General features: G+C 33.2%; 2 protein-coding genes across 4 annotated transcripts; one reads left to right on the forward strand and one right to left on the reverse strand.

The window, feature by feature from the left end:
* Positions 1 to 915: 915 nt before the first annotated feature.
* On the reverse strand, positions 916 to 17,540 carry LOC140432479 (nonsense-mediated mRNA decay factor SMG9-like). 3 transcript variants are annotated; one of them, XM_072520393.1, is made up of 8 exons: positions 16,659 to 17,540; positions 14,628 to 15,042; positions 14,052 to 14,262; positions 11,746 to 12,143; positions 8,431 to 8,642; positions 8,216 to 8,360; positions 5,191 to 5,338; positions 916 to 1,312 (listed from the first exon to the last, which is right to left on the reverse strand). In XM_072520393.1, the coding sequence occupies exons 2-8, from the start codon at positions 14,667 to 14,669 to the stop codon at positions 1,119 to 1,121; spliced, it is 1,350 nt and encodes a 449-aa protein (XP_072376494.1). In that variant the 5' UTR covers positions 14,670 to 15,042; positions 16,659 to 17,540; the 3' UTR covers positions 916 to 1,118. The 3 variants fall into 3 exon arrangements, with proteins under 3 accessions (XP_072376494.1, XP_072376495.1, XP_072376493.1); XM_072520394.1 differs by lacking the exon at positions 14,628 to 15,042 and having other exon boundaries at positions 917 to 1,312; XM_072520392.1 differs by lacking the exons at positions 14,628 to 15,042; positions 16,659 to 17,540 and adding an exon at positions 14,327 to 14,521 and having other exon boundaries at positions 918 to 1,312.
* LOC140432480 (inositol-tetrakisphosphate 1-kinase-like) lies at positions 15,807 to 22,729 on the forward strand. Its single transcript, XM_072520395.1, has 5 exons — positions 15,807 to 16,034; positions 16,108 to 16,206; positions 17,708 to 17,888; positions 18,577 to 19,074; positions 22,467 to 22,729. The coding sequence occupies exons 1-5, from the start codon at positions 15,924 to 15,926 to the stop codon at positions 22,541 to 22,543; spliced, it is 966 nt and encodes a 321-aa protein (XP_072376496.1). The 5' UTR covers positions 15,807 to 15,923; the 3' UTR covers positions 22,544 to 22,729.
* The last annotated feature ends 220 nt before the right edge of the window (positions 22,730 to 22,949 follow it).

A 22,949-nucleotide genomic window follows, 5' to 3' on the forward strand; every position in this document is an offset into this window, starting at 1 on the left:
TTTACAAGCGTCTTCCGATTTTTGCGGTATTAACCGCGATTCTGCTTTAGTATTTAAGTATCAATATTAGAACTCATTTTTAAGCAAGATACAACCAGTAATAACAATTAATCTTATGTGACAGATTGCAAACTAATTTATTAATTTGTGGATAACTGCTCTTGTTTGATAAAGAATTTCTATAATCAAATATTGTGATAAAGGCGTTTGGTACGTTTTTTTCTTGTAGAAAACTTAGTTCACCCTGAGAATATAAAGACTGTTGAATTTGCCGAATGATTCTTTTTACAGTCCTAATAGAAACACCTACATAAATGTATTGTAAAGAGCATAATAAAATATAAACGGTGATATACATTTTACTGGTAGCTTCTGATGTTGTATTTCTCATTATTAATAAAGTGTCCAGTCCATTTATATTCTTAAAATAATTGTAAAAGTTAACAATTATTTCACGATTTTTTTTTTGTTATCCCAGCACGTTTTGTTCTCTCAATTTTTATACACAAAATAACTCTAAAACGTCTAAAGCACTCAATAAAAGTTATAAGAAATACGAATAACAATACGAATCTAAGTGACGATACTAAATACCTAACGGTTACCGCTGTTCTACTGACAGATTTGATAAATATGTAAACAAGGCGCTCGGGTAGATTCGGTATGAATAAATATGGGGATCTGCACTGGATCTTAGTAACTGGCCTTTAAAGGAGGTTAATTGTGACCCTTTCACGACCAGAGTCAGAATTAAAAACTAATCGTCTACCGAGTTTGAAGCGTGCCTTTTGTGGTTAATCTACGAGTATATGAAGCTCCCCTCAAAGTTTCTCGCTAAAGTGGTATTTAGTTTCCTTGAGAGTAGGGTAGGTTTCGGGTAATTGTAAGCTACCCAACGTGTCCAGGGGCGAAATCCAACCGGCTGGTGTTTAAGAGAAGTAAGTAGATTTAACATTCAAAATGCTATAATTATTGAAAAATTAATAAAAAACAATAAATTACAACATATTATTATCCATACATTCTGCTTAAAGAAATGTATTCCAATATTCTTCACATCATTTAGTGCATAATAATGGCATTCATTTCGCTTCACTAAGTAAGTTTAGATTCTTATTCTACGGCATCAGTTTCGTATATTCCACAAAGAATGAACTCTTTTTGACTGTGTCCCATACTTTCGCACAATATAGCAACCACGTCCTTTCCGTAAGTTGTACATGAGTCAGTGAATTACGTGTACATCCCAAAATATTGGCTCTCATCTTGGCGATTATTTCTTCTAGAGGCGGATGGCCCGTGTAGATATCGTCTAAAATAAGAAGTATTTTATTAAAATAATAGAAGTTTCAACTTAGTGGTAAACATTAGGTACAAATGTTTATTGGTAAAAATATATACTCATGACAAATTACCCCAAAAGATGGCGCTCAACTTTTCTATCAACTAAATATTCTGTTTAGTCATTATTCTTCAATTTCAATTTCCACTTATTTCAGTCCTATTCCCATTTACTCTTTGGGTGTGCCCCAGACGATACAGTGTTGCTGGCAGATAGTGTGCAGGGGGTCCAAAGGATGATGGATAACGTTGTAGAAACATGTAACAAATACGGCCTAAAACTTAATTGCACGAAGACAAAAATAATGATCATTAGTAAGAAAACCAACATAAACGCCCAAATTACAATAGGCGATACACCGTTAGAAAGGGTGGAAAAAATATGCTATTTGGGCTGCAATATTAAGGATACTTGGGATCACAGCTAAGAAATAAAAACTCGTATTGAAAAAGCCAGAAGCTCTTTTAACAGTCTTAGGAAGATGGACAGACAAAGTCACCAATGAAGAAGTACGGCGGAGGATGAACATAACCGCGGATTCGGTCAACATTGTGAAGGGCCGTAAGCTGCAGTACTTGGGACATATAATGAGATATTAAGGCAGATACGAGCTACTCCAATGCATTTTGCAAGGTAAAATTAAAGGGAAAAGGGCCCCAGGACGAAGAAGAATATCCTGGCTTGCGAACCTGAGAGCACGGTAAAGAAATACCTCAACACAGCTATTCCGTATAGCAACCAACAAAGTCATCATCGCCAGAATGATCGCCAACGTTTGGAACGGACAGGCGCCCTAAGAAGAAGGAAGATTCTCTACAACCTATCTTTAAGTATCAATATACGCATAATAATTATGCGTGTCCTCCTCTATGGTGTAGAAAGCTGGAGACTTACAGAAGATGCCATAAAACGATTAGAGGCATTTGAAATGTGGTGCTACCAACGTATGTTGAGGGTCTCATATATACACCACACAAGTAATATAACTATTCTTCAGACGCTAAGAAAAGACAAATTTGAACACATCATGCGTAATAATAAATACCGACTTTTACAGTTGATTCTACAAGGCAAGATTGAGGGTAAGAGAGGCCCTAGACGTAGGTGTATATCCTGGCTGGCTAATCTTAGGAAGTGGACTTCCGTCAACGTCAACTGATCTATTTCGAGCTGTTGTGAATAGAATAAGATGGGTCAATGTGGTCGCCAACATCTCTAGAAGATAGGCACATTTAGAAAAAGATATGCCCCGTATTTATACCCCGTATATTAAATTTCTGCTACTTACATCTGGTCGTATAAAATTGTGTGTTGGCAAATCTGAACTTTATTTTGAAGTAAATCTGTCAGTGGAATAGAAATGGAAAGGTGTTTTCTGCACTTTTCTATTTTAAAGCGAAGTTTCAGTTCATAAACTTATTTTTCTTCTTTAATTTTTTTTGAATGAGTATTACAAACATTACGTTGATAGTTAATTTTAATATTTCACCAATATTCAGATTGTTTTTATACCTAACCTCTATAGCCACGTTTCTTTTAACTTCATTAATGGTGTATATAAGTAGAATCTTTTATTTAAGTCATTTTAAGTAATTTGTTTTAATGATAATTATATTCATGTGATTGTCTTTACCAATGTTAACCTTTTTTTATATATAGGGTGGAACAGCCAACTGGAATAAATTCGCTTATTAATACATGGGGGCGTGTTCAAAAAAACTCTTGAACCATCGATTGGTATTTTTAGTTGCGCATATTTTGTATTAAAAACTTTTTTATACATTGTGTGTCATATAACAGTGATCAGTACCAACTTTCTTATTTTAAATACAACACCCTGTATATTATTAAATTTTTTCCTCAAGAATAGTCTAGATATATTTCATCTACAATGTCCTATACCTATCTTTAACAATTTTGGAAATTTTAAGTGTTTTTCGATTTATTGCAAAATTTGCTACAACACATTCAATGCTTGCTTTTCATGCAGGTCTTGATAATGGCATAGTAAGCTAAAACTATTTCAGCGTTCCTTTTTACTGATATAAAATAAAAATATTTTTTACAATAGTTTTGTTTATTTTAGTCTAAAGTGCTTGACCTTAGCAAATTGTTTTCTGTCAACATGGCAGTAGTTGTCACTCTTTGAACATGACAGTCGTTTGAATTTCGTTAATTGAATATCAAAACAATCGTTGATTTAACAGAAACGTTGCTCGTCTATTTCATGAAACATTTCCAAATTTACCATCTGTATCCCACGGAACAATTAGTAAAATAGAAAAGCAGTTTCGCGAGCTTGGACATGTAAGGCAGATAAAAAAGCAGCTGCAAATGAAATAGAAGATTATGTCAAATTGGATATAGCGTTTGAGTTTGAGAAAAACTCACATACTTATAGTTGAAAAGCAGCCCCAATGTTTGATGTTAGCCATTCATCGATTATTCCAACAAAATAAAAAGCGTTCCTATAGAATGATACCAACTCAGGAACTCATGGAAGACGACTTTGATAAGAGAATGTATTTTTGTGAACAAATGATGGCAATGTAAGATAACAATGTTACTACTAGAACATGTTTTATTTTCTGATGAGTGTACTTTTACAGTTCACGGGTATGCTAATCGTCAAAATTGCCGCTCAAGGTCTAAGGAAAATCCTCATTGGATAAGAAAAGAACATACATAATACCCTAAAAAGGCTAATGTATGGGCAGGAATTGTAGGAGATCATATCATAGATCCTTTTTCATTAATGGCAATTTGAATGGCGATTATTATTTAGCACTTCTCAAAAATAATGGCATACCAACTTTGGCAAACTTATACCTTGATCCAGTAAACCCATAAGTTATATAAAAACTTACAAGTTTAGTATACAAAAAAGTATACTAAACCCATACCAAATCAATGTTCGGCAGTACCTCAAACGAATATTTATGGGGATATGTGAAAATATTGTATACAAAACTAAACCCCTCGACTTAGCTAACTTAACAGACGAATAACGCTTGCGATTTCGGTCACGCCTGAGATGTTGAGTAATGTTAGAAGAAATTTCTAATTAAGATTAGGATGTTGCTAAGATATTCGAGGCGAGCATTTTGAACAAAAGTATAAAAAGTTTTTATTACAAAGTGTACGCAACTAAAAATACTAATCGACGTGTCCGAGCGTTTTTTTGTACACGCTCCTATTTATTAATTATTTAATTTATTCCATTTGGCTGTTCCACCCTGTATCTGTTAATTGTTGTGAAACCTCATGGCAAGGCAATATTTTAAATGTATACTGTGGCTAAAACAAGGTCTCTTGTTGTAGCTTTTGTTCTTTACAACGGTATTGTCCCCCATTTTGTTGTGACACCCAAACCACGTAGTGCACCACATGCAGCAAGCTACAATCAAATATCATGGCTGCTATCAAGAAGTACCTAAAACCAACAAGTACCTGAACACTACAACTTAAGCTAACATCCAGAAGTGACAAAAATACAATAAAAACTGCCATTTTTACATCTTTATTTGTAAAGCTTTAGGCAAGATTTGCTTTTTATTAGTAAAAAATTCATTTCTTTATGTATCTATAATAAATATGATTAGTTAATATAATCTTTTATTTGCCTATGTTATTTCTTTTTGGTCAGACGTGCATTTAAGATGCGACGCACCTGAGACAGAGCTAGTCGAAGCATCAACCATAAAATTGTCATCTTAACTATCGTTTTATAGTTAGACGACTGAGGTGCCATTTTATTATTGAACAATTAGCAACCAATGATATAGAAAATAACTTCACTCTTATACATTGGTAATTATATTGTTACAATATTGAAAAAAAATACTTACTGGAATTTAGGTTAATTTCAGGAACTAAAAATAAATTAATAGGTCTTCCACAATTGTCGCTATTTAAATAACTAATTAATCGACCAGAGCCCAATCCTATTTCCGATTTTATGTTCAATTTCGATTTATCAAATAAGGTTTTATACACCTAAAAAAGATTTTTTTAAATACTTGTGCGTGTACTAACAAATGCATATTAAAAATCATGTATAGCAATAAAATTTCAGGAAATGCTTTAGTAAAATAATAGTCTCTAAATATAATATAGTTTAGTTCTTTTGGATTCATACATATTTTGTAGGCTTCTTTGACTGCTATGAGTTTAGCTGTGAAAGTTGTCATTTTGCCTGGTAATCTGTTGTTTATCTTTATACTTTTTTGGGTGTAGAATATAGCATATCCAACTTTTCCGTCCATTTTTGAACCATCTGTATATAATTTCTGATAATTCTTCCAATGATGTACATACTCTAGGTGGTCTATTTTAGTAAGTAAATCTGTCGTAAGAATATTACTTAAATAGCAGTTAAATGGAGATAAATAATCTTCATAATTTAATTTTCGAGACAAGGTTTGTTCTATTTTATGTATGTCTTCAATGTAATTAGAAATGTTGAGAAAACTCTCCACAACTAAAATTAGCTTATTTGTTCCCAGTAAGAACGAGTTAAATATGTAGTGGTAAGTTGTACAATTTTATTTAATAACAGTTTATAATTAGAAATTTTATTGAAGTTTTATAATGAATATTATAATTATCAAATTGTAGGTGGTTTGCAGGAGAATGTCGTTTTCTGGACATTGTTAAACTCTTATTATGGTTCACTTACTCTCGGAGATTGTTATATTCTTACCCGTCGCCCAAAATTTCTTTGCTCATATTCCAGTTATCGTTAACATTGGCGCCCAAATAGGTGCTATTGTAGACTCTTCCATATACTCTGATGTTTATTGGTTGTAACTTTGTTTTGCTGACAACCATAAGGTTTGTCTGAGTTTTAGCCCATATTCAACACATGTTTCGGTCACCTTATTAATAAGTCGCTGCAACTCTTATTCATTGAAAGCAATAAGTACCGTGTCGTCTGTGTATCTGAGATTGCTGACATTAATTCCGTTGATTTTAAATGCCTGCATCTTCATCTAAAGCTTCTGTGAAAATAAATTCCGAGTATATATTAAAAAGCAGAGGCGATAAAATACACCCTCGCTTCACTCCACGTCGAATTTCCACTGCTTCCGTCGTGTTCTAATCAATTCGTATGTTTGCCCATTGATACCAATACAAGTTTTTGATAATACGGAGGCCCTGGCCATAAATTCCCACCTGTTTCAAGACACCTATCAGTTAGTTGTGGATGACCCGGACAAAGGTTTTTTCGAAGTCGATAAAACACATATATACAGTTGTTCTATGTCTGTACATCGTTGAACCACGATCTTGCAAACTGAATAATGCTTCTATGGTTCCAAGGTTGTTTCTGAACCTAAACTATATTTCGCTTAGTTGTACTTCTATTTTGTTGTAAATTCTCGAGTGCAGTATTCTTAAGAAAATGATCAGTATGCGGCTCATCCGACTGATAGAGCAATGATCGCTACATTGATTAGCGTTTATTTTTTTCGGTATCTTTACAAATGTTGATAGTAGCCAGTTTATTGGTATATGTCCTGTTTGGTATAATTTATTAAACAGGTTTAGAAACGAATGTTTGTCTTTATCGTCCAGTAGTTTGATTATTTCGCTTGGACTACTATTTTTCTTTCGCATCCCTAAGTTTCCTTCTGATTTCTTCATTGATTGAAAAAGGTAAGTAGATTTTGGAAAGATAAAGGGATGGGACATATTTTCTTTCGGTATGGAGTTGAGAATAAAGTATGGCTCGCGAGGGTGTAGGTAACAGTTTAATAACAGCACATAATTCTACGCTACGCAAAAATACTGATGAAGCTTCAGGAGACCGAACTCACGGAGTAATCAAGGGTGTTCTCACTGAACATTGCTCACTCAGATATCATCTCTGTAAAATAAGCAAAGTGGACAGAGCAACAGTAGGTTTTGCAAAAACTCAACAGAAATAGACTAACATGTCTGCAACTGTTGGCGATTGTTCGCCAACGTCAACTATCTGGAACAGGTTTTTTTAGAGCCTAAACAGGAAATAAATACCTCTACTAAACGAATAATAGGTTTGTTTGGAAATCTAGATCTGTTGGACTGAATATGGATGTAGGTCACAAAATATCTTAGAGGTTGCAATATGGGAAAATCTTCGAGGTCAATCGACCCCTTTGAATCTACAATCTACTTACCAGTAACCTACTTATGGGCGAAAACATAATATGCCCAGAGAACCGATACTCTGCTTCGGATTAGGAAGGTGTACATAATGACAGGTCACACTAAAAAAACGGGAGGAAAGAAAGAACATATATTACGAATAGAGAAAATCTGTGGAAATCGAAACGTCAAATTAAACGTATTTTCACTTAAAATTGTGGTTGATTTCCATTAAATACAGTAGATACTTTCTTAAAGTTAGTAAAAACGCAGTAGAAGGTGTAGTAACACGATTTAAGGAAAATGTGTCATGCACTATAAGACAAGGTTCTAAACAAGGACGAGAAAATGAACTTTTAGTGCGACCGTCACATAACACCTAAGACTGTGTGGAACAACAATTAAGAAATGTGCATTTATCATCTAGAAAACATGAAAATGATCCAAAACTGTATCCGATGGCACTTCATCATTTGGAATTCCATCAGTCTAGAGCAGGTTTTGGGAATATCTACTACACGTGAGATGCTCACATTGTTTTAATAATTATGGAAAGAGGAGGAGAGGCTCAGTTTCGTATTGACTTTATTTTATTTGTAGGGGGAGTATCTACTTTAGCCACCATACAAAGCTGATTCCTATACGTCTGAGTACTGAATATATTGATAGTTACCGGTTATTGATATTGTATTAACTACTAGCTGTAGTACAATTAGTCTTTAACCTATAGGTATAGCAACGTACCTGTTGCATTGTTTTGAACTTGGAAGGAGAAAAATCTTCCATCTGTGCTCTATTATGCATAATCATTAAATGAGGAAAATGATCTGTTATTTCGTCTTCTGGATTTGGTATTGTTGGTTTTAACATTTCGGCGGTATGTAAAAACCTGAAAAAAAAAAGATATAGTCAATTTAATTACATAAACTATCTTTGATAATTATATGCAAATTACATACCTTACCACATTACTATCTAAAAACCAGTCTTGTACTAATATTAAAACATGACACACAGACATTAGAAATGTAGTTAGCTGTAATCCCTGAATCTCTCCACTGTTTTCTAATGGTATAAATTCACTAACTAAATTGGTTCTCTTGGTTTCGCTTTTTATCAATTCCTCTAAGACAGATACCGATGAAATGGGCTGGCAATCTAAAAGGATAAGCTGTAAAAATAAACTTGTATTATAGCAATTACTGTGACTATTAAAATAAAAACTAAACATTCATTTAAAGATATTTTAGAATAAAGCTCAGACTTTTAAAACGAAGTGAAAAATTGTGACTTGAAAAAAAAATAAAATCAAAAATGATGATGGGTTGGTCTTATGTAAACACTTTATACAATTGTTCATACATTTACAGTGTACTTCTTTGCCTGTAATTGTTACTGTTTATAATACAAAGACCTTTCGGATGAAGATGATAATGGTATGCATCATCCAATGGACCAAAGTTGAACATTATCATCATCCTTGGCTCCACAACCCATGGTGGATCTTGGCCTGCTCAAGGATAAGTCTCCATTCTCTCCTATTCTTCGCCTCGGCTTTCTAGTTTCGTACTCCCAACATTCCCAACATAAAGTTGAACATAGGCCTAACCTAATTTCTTCCAGTTCTGTCGGTCTTGAGTCGATCCCACAGCCAAGTCCCAGCGATTCTTTTGATGTCGTCTGTCTATTGTATAGGTTTTCTACCTCTGCTTCTTCTGTCTAGTCGTGGTTTCCACACTGCAATTTTTTTTGTCCACCACCCGTTAATCATTCTGGACACATGGCCCGCCATGTTCCACTTCAGATATGCTGTATGCTATGCATTCTATGACATCTGTGATGCCTGCCCTTATTTCATCGTTTCTAACCCTTTGGGCGACTCTGAGTGTAGTTGATGTGTTGAACATCTTCTTTTTCAAATAATTTGGCATGTTGCTCTTGAAGGTGTCTGATAGAGCTCCATATGCGGCCATACTGAAGAGATTCTTCTTTGCAGTTCAATAGTTTAGTTGTCCCTGGAAATTTGGATTTCACGACCTAAGTATTTATATTTATGAACTAATGCAGAACTTTATTACAGCCGACTTTTGGATTTTCGCTTGGTACCAGATTTATCATGTATTGTGACTTTTGATGTTAAAACCAACTTTCTTACAGGCAGCATCTACCTCAGTAAGCATTGTTCTAATTTCTTTTAACCCGTCTGTTATCGACATTGATTCCTTTGGCGCCCCACTCCAATGTTTAAAAGCATGTTCCAGAACTGATGTAAAGAGTCTGGGAGATAATGTATCTCTGTGTATGATTCCCCTTTTGATTTTTCTTAATTTTGTATCTTCAACGCTATCATTACGCTGCTAATTTCTATCATATTTAATGCTTTGCGAAAGTCTATTAAAGCCAGGATCAATGGTCAGTTGTATTCAAAGAACTTTCCCCTAAAACTTGCCTATTCTATCATCATCATCACTGGCTCGACAACCCCTTTTGGGTCTTGGCCTGTTCCAGGATTCTTCTCCATTGTGATCTATTTCGTGCTTTCTTTCTCCAGTTTTTTTATTTTTAAGGTTGTTATATCATTTTCTATTTGTTCTAAGTATCTCAGCTTCGGTCTTCCTCTTGTTGTTTTTCCTACTGGCATCTGTTTGAATATTTTGTTTGGTATTTCGCCTTCTTCCATTCGTTCTACATGTCCTATCCAACGCAGCCGTCCTATTTTAATGAATGTTATAATATTCGGATCCTGGTATATTTTGTATAGTTCAGAGTTGTATCTTCTTCACCATATTCCGTTTTCTTTTGTGCCCTTATATATGTGTCGCAAGATTTTTCTTTCGAAGGTGGCTAACAACGTTTCCTCTCTTTTAGTGAGTGTCCAGGTTTCTGAGCCGTATGTGAGTACCGGTCTTATTAGGGTTTTATATATTTGGCATTTTGTTTTTCTTGCGACGTTATCTGATCTTAGTTGCCTAATTAAGCCATAGTAACATTTATTTGCAATAAATATTCGCCTCTTCACTTCCCCCGCGACGTTATTATCAGACGTGAATAGGGATCCCAAGTATATAAAGTTTTTTACCCCCCCAATGTTGTATTCTCCTATTGTTATATTTTGTGGCTGCCTTATTTCTGCGTTTTTACTTACCTGCATATATTTTGTTTTGGTCTGATTGATTTTAAGACCACTATTTTGTGCAGCTCGTTCTATTTGCTTGTATGCCTCTATTATTTCTCTTCTTGATCTTGGGATTATGTCAACATCATCTGCAAATGCTAGTATTTGCACGCTTTTATTAATGATTGTTCCTCGTGTATTGACTGTTGTGTCCCTCAGTATTTTCTCGAGTAAGATGTTGAACAAGATGCATGATAGAGCGTCTCCCTGACGAAGTCCCTTTTTCACATCTATTGTTTCCGTTAATTCATTTTGTATCCGGATTCTACTTTCTACTTTTAGAGATTCTTTTATCAGTTCTATTAGTTGTGTTGGTATATTAAATTCTTTCATTGCTTTCATTAAGAATTCTCCGTTTATATTGTCATATGCGCTTTCAGTCTATGAAGAGATGATGTGTGTTGATGTTATATTCACTTGTTTTTTCGAGGATCTGTCACAGAACAAATATCTGGTTTATTGTTGACTTCTGTCTACAGAAGCCACTCTGGTATTTGCCAACTATTTTTTCAGCGTGTGGTCTAAGTCTTTCATAAATGACGTTGGACATTATTTTGTATGCTGCATTCAGCAACGTGATTTCACGTTAGTTTCCACATTCTAACTAATTTCCTTTTTTATGTAATGGTACAATAATACCGCTATTCCACTCCGCTGGTAGCTGTTTATTCGACCATATCTTTGTTATCAATTCATGTATTGTTTTTTGTAGTGTGTCTCCTCCTTCCTTCAGTAACTTCGATGCTATTTGATCCGATCCCGGTGCTTTATTGTTCTTTAATTTGTCCACTGCTGCTCTAATCTCGGCTATTGTTGGTGGAGTCTGTTGCCTGTTCTATAGGTTGGTAAAAATGTAATTTTGTTTCCAGTCTGTTTGTTATTATTCCATTATTCTTGTGAATAACTTGTAGAGGTAGTTAACAGGCTTATAGGCCGATAACCTACCTGATATTATACGCCAATATGATTACACCAAAATTTTCTACTGTAAAATAACCAAAAACTATCTAACAGTACCAACTATCAAACAAAAATTAAGATTTCAAAAACACCTAGAAATTGATAAATTAATATAACAATATTGAACAATATTACATACCCTATTTGGTGTCACATATATATCAATTCCTTGTGTTCTATTAAACCCTCTTTCTATATCTTCCGAAGTTTCAATTTTAAATACCTCCTTTCTTAACTTTTCATCTTGTTTTAAATCAACTTTTTCAAAATGCTCAGTTAAAATTTTAATATCACATTCTTTAGAAATAGAATTATTTTCAGTTTTAAATATTTCTTTCTTTAAGTCTTCTGTTATTTTACTGTACGAGAGAAGATTCATGATAGTTGATTTTCCTACACCTTGAGCACCTACAACTCCAACTATAAGAAATTCATTGTTTTCATTAAAATAGTCCTGTAATGACTCTGTGCAAATCACGCCTTCATCTATTAATTTCATTGCCTTGGACATTATTTTTAAAGTTGGTGCTGTATTTGCTAAAAAAAATAATCAGTGAAAAAAGTAATTGGGAGCAGTCCTATAATATTAAAGAATATTATATTAAGAACACCTTGTAGTTGTTCAAACAATTCGGCAAATTGCCCCTTTCAATGAACACTTTATTATATTTTAACTAACACTACATCTTACAGTATTGATATTTAAAACTAAAATGATAGAGAAAATTATGTTCTTCTTTCAATCAACTTTCCTTGACAAGATCGCAATTTTATTCAAACACCTGCTCTATGACTAATTCGCAAGAAAAGGTCATACCATGTCTCCATCCATAAATTTTAGATGAACACCTGCTCTATGACTAATTCACAAGAAAATGAGATACCCTGTCTCCATCCATAAATTTTATGCAAACTCCTGCCATACAAATAACATACAATGTCTGGCACTGAGCCTTAATGATTGTCATAGCAAAAGCTACCATATCAGGATACTAACTACAACGAAGCTTGAATGAAAGCTCTGTTTCTGATGGGCACAAATATATTCTAAGAGTTAAATATGACTTCCTAAATAGCCTTTCCAGTTCCCAGTCACAACCATAGCTTGAATTACATAAAATACAAAGCTGTAACAATTAATTGTGTCTAGTTACAGATTCATTTTCTCATGTTTACCTTTGGAGATAGTCTGGATCTAGTGAGGACCTAAGACAGGAAAGTCCCCAGGTGGAATGACAACCCTGCAAATCACAGGGTAGAAGTCTGACAAAAAATTTAATTTTGCCAAAAGATCACTTGAGTGGGAAGATTATCGCAAAGCTCTGACTAAGTAAGGAACTGAGAAGGCCAAAAGAAAATCATGAAGAAGCCATTGCGAGAAGATAGAACAGACTGTAGAAATGTCAAGGCTCTGTAAAGTTCTCTCAAAAGGCAGTCAGATAAGTATTCCCTCATTCTAAAAGGAGTCAGGTGAATACACTCAGAATGGTGAAGAGACCCTGAAAGAACTATTCAGGATGCATTCTCCTGAGTCTAAAACAAAACTGATACCACTAGATATATAGGGCAGTAGATTGAAGTGGATACCATGACTTATGTTTCTAGGGAAAACTATGTGACAGCCATGTGACATATGCAAATTTACTGGGGGATACAGTATCACAAGTAGCCAGAGACTGTCTACAGGGGGGAGTCTTCTCTTTTCTCTTGTGAAATTTGGTCAAGGATGAGCTGATAGTTAGACTCACCAATAATGGACATTATGTCTTGGGCTATGAGGATGACCTGGTCATGTATGTTCACAACAAAATTAAAGAATCCATATCTTGCATGACGAAAGAAAACTACTAAGGTGTATCTATGGAGCGGTGAATGACAATAAAGTGTGGAGAAGACAACTTCGAATTTTATAGAATATACCTACTAGGAACCAGATATTGTACAACATATTAAGAGGTGGATAGGGCATGTAATGTGGAAGGAACAAAATGGCCCAACTAGAAAAACACTCCTTGATAGACCCATTGGTCAGAGGAGAAGAGGAAGACCCAGAACAAGGTTCCTTGATAACATCGACAAATATATAAGAAATATGGGAATATTGGACAACTGGAAAGAAATTCTTGATGAGGCTAGGATTCACACAGGGTTGTAAAGACAGAATAATTATGAGATCTTGAATGATTATTGATAAAAATCTCATCTAGTCAGGCTATCTAGAGATTAAAAGAGATATTTTCTTCTTCTTCCCATCTATATGATCCAAAAATTAAGTTCTATAGTTTTTATCTTTTAGTAAGACCTATTGTATATTCCGTGTTCATTTTCCCTTTAAGTATATTAATTGCAGTAACATATTTCTGCAACTTCTTTATTAAGTGTTTCCTCATTTGTCAGTAAAGTATTTTTCAACAAGTTCAAAACACTATATTTAAAATGGATTACCTTCATCCTTTGAGCTAGCAACAGTAGTATGTAAATGATCATCTTTCTGATTGCGCTTTGGAGAAGCACTGATATCTTCTGCATTTGGTTCTCTTGCTTTCAACAGAATGGTGGGTTGTTTCTTTGGAGTATCATTACTTAAACCTAATTTCAATGAACCCTCAGTCTTCGATCCCGAAAAACTTCTTCCATCAGTTCCAGTCATTGTTTCCTGAAATAAATTTAATAAATAGAATTAAATTACCCATACTTAATCCCTCAAGTATATTACTAACTTTTACTATAGCGAAATTTTTTTTCTTGGGGTCTAACTTTTTACGATTAATTCCGTAATCTGACATTTTCCTTGTAGCAAATAATAATATTTAAAACTATTGGAGTATATCATATATTACAAAATATCATTTCTGGTTCACGGTAATTGGGTATATTGTATTATTGTATATTGCATTGATCATTGATTTGAAGTTTTTTTGTTAGGTTAGAAAAATTTATTTATGTTTGGGTATAGGCAACCAAATACACACAATGAAATTGAATGAAACAAAAATATAACTATTTTATTATTTCACTCACCATGCAAGATTTCTCTTTTTTGCCACATAAATTCTTTCTCATTATTTTTTTATATACATAATAGTAGTCATCGTCGTAACATCAGAGCTTACGGCGGTCTCATAGAATCTATATTTTAGTTACATTGGAATAATTTCAGTTTGATTTTGTGCCTGCAACATACGATTTGGCTCCTTCCATTACGTTCATTCTGCTGTAACTTTAGTATATTTTTATCTCCATCTAGTTCTTTATTGCATTTTCAAACAAATCTTAGATATCTGACGCTTACACTTATTAAAATAATTTGGCCATATAATCTTATTTGTAGTAATAAATAGTTTTCCAGATTAATTCGACATATGTTGTTTTCCTACTAAACAAAAAGGAAAAGATTGGGTGACCACTGAAATCCTACAGCCGATGGAAGAGACAACTGAAAAAAAAAACAAAGAAGAATATAATAGAATCAACAAAATCATCAAAATATTAATCAACGAAGTCAAAGAAAAATGGGAAAATGAACATTGCAAAGACATAGAAACATCATAATCATCATTTGTGCTACAGCCCTATAGTAGAGCCTCGACCTTCCCAAAATTACGTCTCTTGTTTGCTCACTTACCAGTCGATCGATTACTCTCTCCTATATATATTCTCATACTGTGGCTAAGTAATTTTATCATTTTAATGATTATAACTTTGTATTTATGGATGATGTTGGTTTTCTGCTGTGTTAGTAATAGTTCATATTTATAAGGGACAGAGTAATATTTAGATAATTAAGTATAAATGTTATCTGTCCTCTCAGGTTGCTGCTCCATTATGCCTTTATATTCGAGTACGGTAAAGTATGTTTAACACGTTCGCTGCTTATATACAGAGTAATTTTCTTTATAATATTAATAAGAATCATACATTTTGATGTTTCACATCTATCGGATGTTCCATGACGACCTCATCTTTTAAAAGATATATTTGTTTAATATATCAACTGCACTCCCTTGGAAATGCAATATCGTTTAGCTTTTGTTCTTATTATTATTTTGGACAGTGTATATTTATATGTAGGCACTAGGCAGTGTAGTACAAAAATCAGATTTTCAAATGTCACGTGGAAATGTCACTTATCAAATAACCAATTACAGCACAAGACACTGATAAATTTGGCAATTGTCTTGTGTCACCTGTGTTGTGATAAAAGCCAAACCATAAAATCAACGACCTTCGATTGTTGACATGGTGGTGGTATTATAATAAAAAAGCGTGGTATTAATCTTTGTTTTGTAGGTAGTATTTGATAATAAATAATATAAAATGCCTTCCAATAAAAGGATAGCCTTCTGGGTATCCGAGAAGAAATTACAGAAGCTAAATTGGCAGGAACTAGAGACAATAAGTAAAAAATTTGGTTTTGAGGTGTTCAAAGTGCGTAAACTGTGTGTTTATTTTCGCTGTAAGTTTTATGTAATTTGCATATATTTACATTATTCTTTTGCAGTTGAGTCTGAAAAAAAGTTTGGAATCACAAGGACCCTTCTGTGTGTTAGTACATAAAATGACGGATATTATTGCATCTGCAAATATGGGTGATATTAGGGTATGTTTACAACAATTAATAGAGCATACTTAGTTTCTCATTAGGATATTTGTTGTTATCGGTTTAAACTTAAATCAATTAGATTAAACATAATTTTTTCAGTAATTATTACTATCTTTATAATGTTTATTGTGTAAACAAGTAAAACAAGTACACAATCAGAATGATTACCACTTGTAAGGATAACTGCCAAGATAAGTGTTATATCAATAATGAAAATATTACAACAGTAGACTTATATGAGATAAACTGGAAAGTAGAAAAGAAAAGAAAGTTGAATATATAGAAGAAACATATTTCAGAGTGGATAAGCTAAGCATGGCTCAAATTGTTATATTTAAAAAATTCATAGAAAATAAACCAATATAATATAATATAATATAAATATCCAATTGGGGATACACCTACCCTTCAGTCAATTAAGAAAATCATATATGGCAATACATACTTACAGATGACTTGAAAACTGTGATTATACAGACTTCTCTAAATATCCTTTCTTTTAAATGATTTGAATTTGCACCTGCACTCAGTATGGTCTTGTGTAGTTAACATATTTTCCACATCCTTTCACCACTATTTCTTGAATGAAGGTATTTATACCAAGGAATTTAATAATTTGATGTTTTTACTTTCCAAAATAAAAAATTCTGTCGATTCTGAATTATAATTGTTGGCATATACATTGCCTTCACAGAGTCAATATTAGTTCTATATCAATATTTAAGATATATTCTTTAAAATGATTTGAATTTATACTTGGAGTTAAATTGTGATCTTGCTTAGGTAATATGTTTTTTCACATTTTGTTCTATCACTTTTTCTTCAATTTAGTATAAAATTTTACCATAAAGGTGATGCAAAAGTGCTATGAAAATATTGTTAGCAGGGACTTTAAAATAATTTGATCTTCTTACTCTCTAGAATCAGAAGTACCAGCAGACTATTTTGAATTAAAATTATATATAGACATAAATATTTCATTCAATCATTTCTTTGAAGGTCCTTATCATCTAGTATTATATAATTGAAAGGTTTTCTGAAAGTCTTTACTTTTGTATGTGTACTTGGAGTTATTAACATTTAATGTTAGCTTGTAGTGATCTAGATATACCATCATTTTATTAAGACCAGTTTCTATTACCAATGGAGCTTGGTTCCTGTTATTAAAAAATGTATGTCAGGTGTCATTGGTTACTTATTATTGATCTTACAATGTAATAAGCTGATTGAATTAGCATGAAAGCTTGAATTGCATTTTACCAGTGAAGTAATCCTAGAACCATCTTAAAGAAGTATCTATATACCAACATTTTGCAGCATATTGTGCTCGTATTTAGGTAATACATTTTTTCACATCTTGGTCTATCACTTTTTCTACACTTTAGTATAAAATTTTACCTTAAAAGCGTTGTAAAAATATTCCTACATAAAATAAAATAAAAACAAAAATCTATTGAAATAATTAATACTACTATTTTTATATTTTATACTTTTTTAGTGTGGTAATCTTATTCAAGAAGTTGAAAATTATATTTCTCAAAATCCATCTCTGGTTGTGATAGATCCAATAGCAAATGTCAGAAAATTAATTGATAGATGTAACTGCTATAGTATTATTCATTCCACTAATTTATCTACCTATAATGTTTTTACACCAAATTTTTGTACATTAAGGACAGGTAAGTGAAATATATAATTTAATTGAGAATACGGAGCATATTTTGTAAGGCTTTAAAATCCTTTTTGATCAAGTGACATACATAATCAAGTGTGCAGATACTAGGTAATAAATCAAATTAAAAAATATCTTTGAAAATAGGATATCAAAACTAAAAATCTTCGAAAGAATAAAGAAAAATTATAAGAAAAATAATAGGACCTAAGATACCAAATGAAGATGAGTCCACGAGAGGGATAAACATGGAATAAAAGAATGAACTAAATATAAAAAATAAGAATATTCAAAGGAGTGTTTTGATTTAATATATTAGTTATGGGCATATATTGAGGAGGGTGACAATAGACTTTTCAAGAGTCACTGTGGACACTATTTTACCAGGTAAACAAGCAATAGGGAGACCTTAGATAAGATGAGAACAGTTGGAATAAGATATAAGGAAGATGCAGATAAGAAAAATGAGAATAAAATTCAAAGGTAAATCAAAGTAATCAAAACACATCAGGGATTGTAAAAGAAGACTCTGAATAGACATATACCTTATATAGAAGTATTTGTTGCATTTATTGCATTAGTTATTATTACAAAGTATTCAAAGTTATGTAATTATTATTAGGAAACTACTTTGATATCAGTGATGTACTAACAAAACCATAATTTAACTAATTATTCTTATTACACTGTTTTAGGTGATAAAGAGTCACTAAAGCAACAATTAAAAATGGCCAAAGTAACATATCCTTTCATTTGTAAACCTATGTTAGGACATGGATCAAAAAAGGCACATGAAATGTCGATAATCTTTAACGAGAAATATTTAACAGGAATTAAGACACCCTGTGTAGCACAAAGTTTTATAAACCACGACGCAGTTTTATTTAAAATATATATAGCAGGTGACAAGCACTATTATGTCGAGAGGCCTTCGTTAAAAAATTTCAAAGCTTCAGAGAGGGAGACCATATATTTCGATACAAGTGATGTCTCTAAGTCTGATTCGAAAAGTAGGCTTTGTGTGTTAGATCCTGAGGATATATTAACGGAAAAACCCAAACCAGATGAAGAAATTATAGACATAATAGCCGCTACTCTAACGAAAGCTTTTGGAATGGATCTTTTAGGAGCGGATGTAGTTATTGAAAAGTCTACTAGAAAATATGGAATTATAGATGTGAATGCCTATCCAGGTAAAATATTAATTTTTTTTTTAATTTTTGTAGGTAATGACAATGATAAAAACACTATAATTCTATTAGTCTATATACCAGTACAACTTACACACAATCAAGAAAGCATAGTTCTTCATATGGATTCCCTTTTATTAAAACTATTCATTCTTTAAATGTCTTGCTTATGGCTCGAAAATCTTTGTGTGATCTGCACCACACTAGACATTTTAATATTTTTCTCTAATAAATATTGCTGTTTTTTGTATTCACAAAACATTGGAGTCTCCTTATAGAACATAACTCGCTGGTTCAACGTTTTGAGGTCTAAGCTTCCACTTTATTCAATCTTATGGAACATATGGACTTTTGAAATATCCTGAATATTGGTATATTTTTATCTTTAATAATTTATTTACAGCGTTTAATCTTCTTTAAACACTTATTTTATTTAGTCTATTTTACAATTTTTTAACACTATTTAACTCAATTACACTAACACTAAAATATAATTAATTATATATATATATATATATATATATATATATATATATATATATATTTATTACTTGACTGTATAAAGTTATATTGGAGACTAAAATCGTTCTGAAACTTTCATTGAAGCCGGTCCTAGATCCCTGTAAAAACTTCTTGACTTATTCCATATGTGCGACTTGATTAGCAATCTTGAACGGTTATCGAGCCTAGACTCTGCGGCGCCATGCAGAGCCGGTGTAACATTGCCCCCTCCTTACGTCGGGACTGGAAATGGATGCTGGTATAGGCAACTGGACCCACTCCCACTTGTATAAAAGTGGCAAGGGATGGTTTTCGCTCCGCACCAGTAACCATGCGGATTGCAGCAGACTAGTACCTGAACTTCGATGTCTTTAAAGATTTCTTCCACCATATTTCGGACAACCCTCCAATGCAATTGGTAGCACTCTAACTTTGGCATAGCTAACTTTTGCACATTGGACTCCAACATGTGCTTTGAAGTAATGCTTCCTACACATCTTGGTAGGTAGGTTGGTCATGGGCAGTGTCTTTTATTACGTGAGTACAATGGAAAAGGTAACGTGATGCATCTTCAAAGTTTTTCCGGGAGTTTTTTTTTCAACTCAACCAAACTTCCTTCAAAAGATAGGTGCCAGTCCTTGTGTGTCTTTAATACTGATCAGGGATGGTATGGGCCAGTGAGTAGTAATCTTGCTTATTTGGTCGATGAAATCGTTAATCTTCTCCCTAATGAAGTATGGACCTTCCCAGAACTGCTGCAATTTTTGAGAACAACCCTTTCGCTTCTTTGGATTATAGAGCCAGACTTTGTCATTCTTCTTAAAACATCCCTTGTTGGCTTGGATATCTTACCGTTTTTTTATTCGGCCGCTAGCGATCTGAAGATGGGAACGGACCAACTCGTGTATATCACCCATTCTTCTTCGCAATTCGTTCACATAATCTTCACTAGCTACAAATTCTCCAGGTCGACATCTTAACTCTAGATCACAAGGTTGTCGCATCTCGCGACCAAATAGGACTTTTGCTGGTGGTGCCGCAGAACGGAAGGTACTAGTCCCAGTCTCGGTGGTGATTGGACATCATTGTTGTCAGTTACTTGCAAACTGTCTTATTCATTCACTCTGACATTTCATCCGATTGCGGCTGATAGGCTGTAGTTCTTGTTTTCTTCATGCTTAGTCTATCACAGATTTTCTGGAGTATATCGCTCTCGAGGTTCTTTCTTTGGTCACTATGGATCTCCAAAGGCACTCCAAATCGGCTGATGTCAATCTGGGATTTCGTCTGGTCATCTTTTGTCTCTACTGTAATTGATCGAATTCCTCTGTCTGCTGTCCCTGTTTCTTCCATTTTCTTTTCAATGTCTTTGAGTTTCTCTTCAAAAGAGGAAATATCGGCAGAAACTTTGTTTTCCAATGAAGATATTTTATCGTCATTAGAAGCAATCTCAGAAGTGACATTATTTTCTAAAGAAATAATATCCGTAGAAACTTTAGAAATATTAGAAGAAACTTTGTTTTTCAAAGATGAAATCGACTAAATCACAGCAGCATTCTTGTGTTCAAACACATATGTTTCTGTATCGAGACCCTTTTCTTCCATGGCGTTTTGAGCCGTTTTACTAATTCAGCTATTTTCCCGACAGAATTTATTTAATTGTTCTACCTCTGATACCAATGTTATGTTTATTTTAATTCATTTAAAGTCTTCTAACACTAAAACTAAAACACGATTAATGTATAATGTTTATTTATTTGACCGTACAAATTGTTTTGCTGTTTGGAACGCTCCCAGAATTTTCTCGGCGGCCTTAGAACAACTGTGGATTGAATCGCGTAGTATATTTGATCAGAAGCGTATCAAGGGCTTGGCGTAATAATAAGTTCACAAACATCGTTCATTTTAAAAGTTTTATTTTGTCTAGACACACAACCGTTCATTTGTGTCCTCATCAACTCGATAGTATTTAAATCACAGTGGTAAACGAAGTACATAATTTTTTTTTAAATGTAACTTACGATCTGAAACTGCTTTTAAGTGTTCCATTTTCCACATGTCACCTCCAAATGGTATATTTTTATCGACTAATCAGTTTCTAATTTCAGTTTTTGTCCAAGATGTTTATGGAAATTTTTCTGTTAATCGCGAAGTGGCATTATCCATTACGATTACAGCATTTTCTGGAATCAAGTCGATCATTTGTGTGAAATATTCTTCAAATACATCTGCATTCATCTCTTCATGGTAGTCTTTGGATGATGTCGACTGAAACTCCAGTAAACCACCTTCGACGAACCCTTCACAGCATCCAATATGTGTCGGCAGTCCTTGCTAACAGAAATTTTTAGTCACGTACATAGATTTTCTATGAAAGCTTGTCGACTGATTTGAATACTTTTGTCCAGCCATAATTTTTAAACTGTGTGTGCTTCATTGAGTCACGTTTCATCTAGATAATAGATTTTTCTTCCTTCCTTCTATATTTTCGAGTATCCCTTAAATGCTGCCGTCTCCAACGTATTATTTGTTCGTTGTCGATTAGCAGTGACTTACGATTTTGCTTCTCCCATGTAAAATTTAGTTTTTGTAATATTTTCCACAAGGTTTTTCGTCTTATGAGAGGTAAATTTTAATCTTCTTCCACCATCCTCAGCATGTCAAGTGTTATGTTGGGATCTCTTTGTTAAAGCCAAGTACTAGCTTTTTATAATAACACTTCTAATCCCTTACAACTTTATTTTCTGATTGGAGTATATGGAAAAGTTGATTTATTCGAAAAACTTTTATTGAAACCTTTTTTTGTAAACATATAGGCACATAAAAAAACTAATATACTTTATTTTTAGTAACATTGTTTATGTATTTTTGTTCATGAATATACTTTATTTTAGGATATGAGGGATTCCCAAATTTCTTCGACTGTCTTTTAGAATGTATATCGAAAAAGATATCTTCGGATTTCACATAGAAGCTGTTGTACTTACTATTGCAATTATCTACCTACTCTGAAGATTAACCTATATAAATAACTGCCAAAAATACATAACATTGCTCAAAGCAAAAATGTTATATAACATAGGATATATTTATAATTTTTATAGCCTCTTTATATTTATATTATTAAAGCTTAAAAAATATATTCATTTTCTAAGTAGTTTTGTCTTTAAAATATACGATCCATTGGGACCAAACGCGACCTACCTGAATACATTATACCTTTCTTAATTCCTCCTTAATCCATACCAAGTCATTGCATACTAATAGATGAAGTCATCTTGAAATTCGATGTCAATGTTGCGATGGTGGACCTATTTTAATCTTTCTGTCAGGTAATCGTGCAGCATTACAGTACCTGGCCAAATTATTGGGCCAAG

Source organism: Diabrotica undecimpunctata, chromosome 1, assembly GCF_040954645.1.
Source record: "Diabrotica undecimpunctata isolate CICGRU chromosome 1, icDiaUnde3, whole genome shotgun sequence".
NCBI classification, from domain to species: Eukaryota; Metazoa; Arthropoda; class Insecta; order Coleoptera; family Chrysomelidae; genus Diabrotica; species Diabrotica undecimpunctata.

What these genes read in the sequence shown, in the direction of transcription:
- LOC140432479 (XM_072520392.1), bottom strand. Translation starts at nt 14,392, where the DNA reads ATGTCAGATTACGGAATTAATCGTAAAAAGTTAGACCCCAAGAAAAAA. An exon ending in TTAGATAGTAATGTGGTAAG is followed by an intron (nt 8,361 to 8,430) that starts GTATGTAATTTG and finishes TTTTTTTTTCAG; the next exon opens with GTTTTTACATACCGCCGAAA. An exon ending in AGTTCAAAACAATGCAACAG is followed by an intron (nt 5,339 to 8,215) that starts GTACGTTGCTAT and finishes AATCTTTTTTAG; the next exon opens with GTGTATAAAACCTTATTTGA.
- LOC140432480 (XM_072520395.1), top strand. Translation starts at nt 15,924, where the DNA reads ATGCCTTCCAATAAAAGGATAGCCTTCTGGGTATCCGAGAAGAAATTA. An exon ending in TTGGTTTTGAGGTGTTCAAA is followed by an intron (nt 16,035 to 16,107) that starts GTGCGTAAACTG and finishes ATTCTTTTGCAG; the next exon opens with TTGAGTCTGAAAAAAAGTTT. An exon ending in CAAATATGGGTGATATTAGG is followed by an intron (nt 16,207 to 17,707) that starts GTATGTTTACAA and finishes ATACTTTTTTAG; the next exon opens with TGTGGTAATCTTATTCAAGA.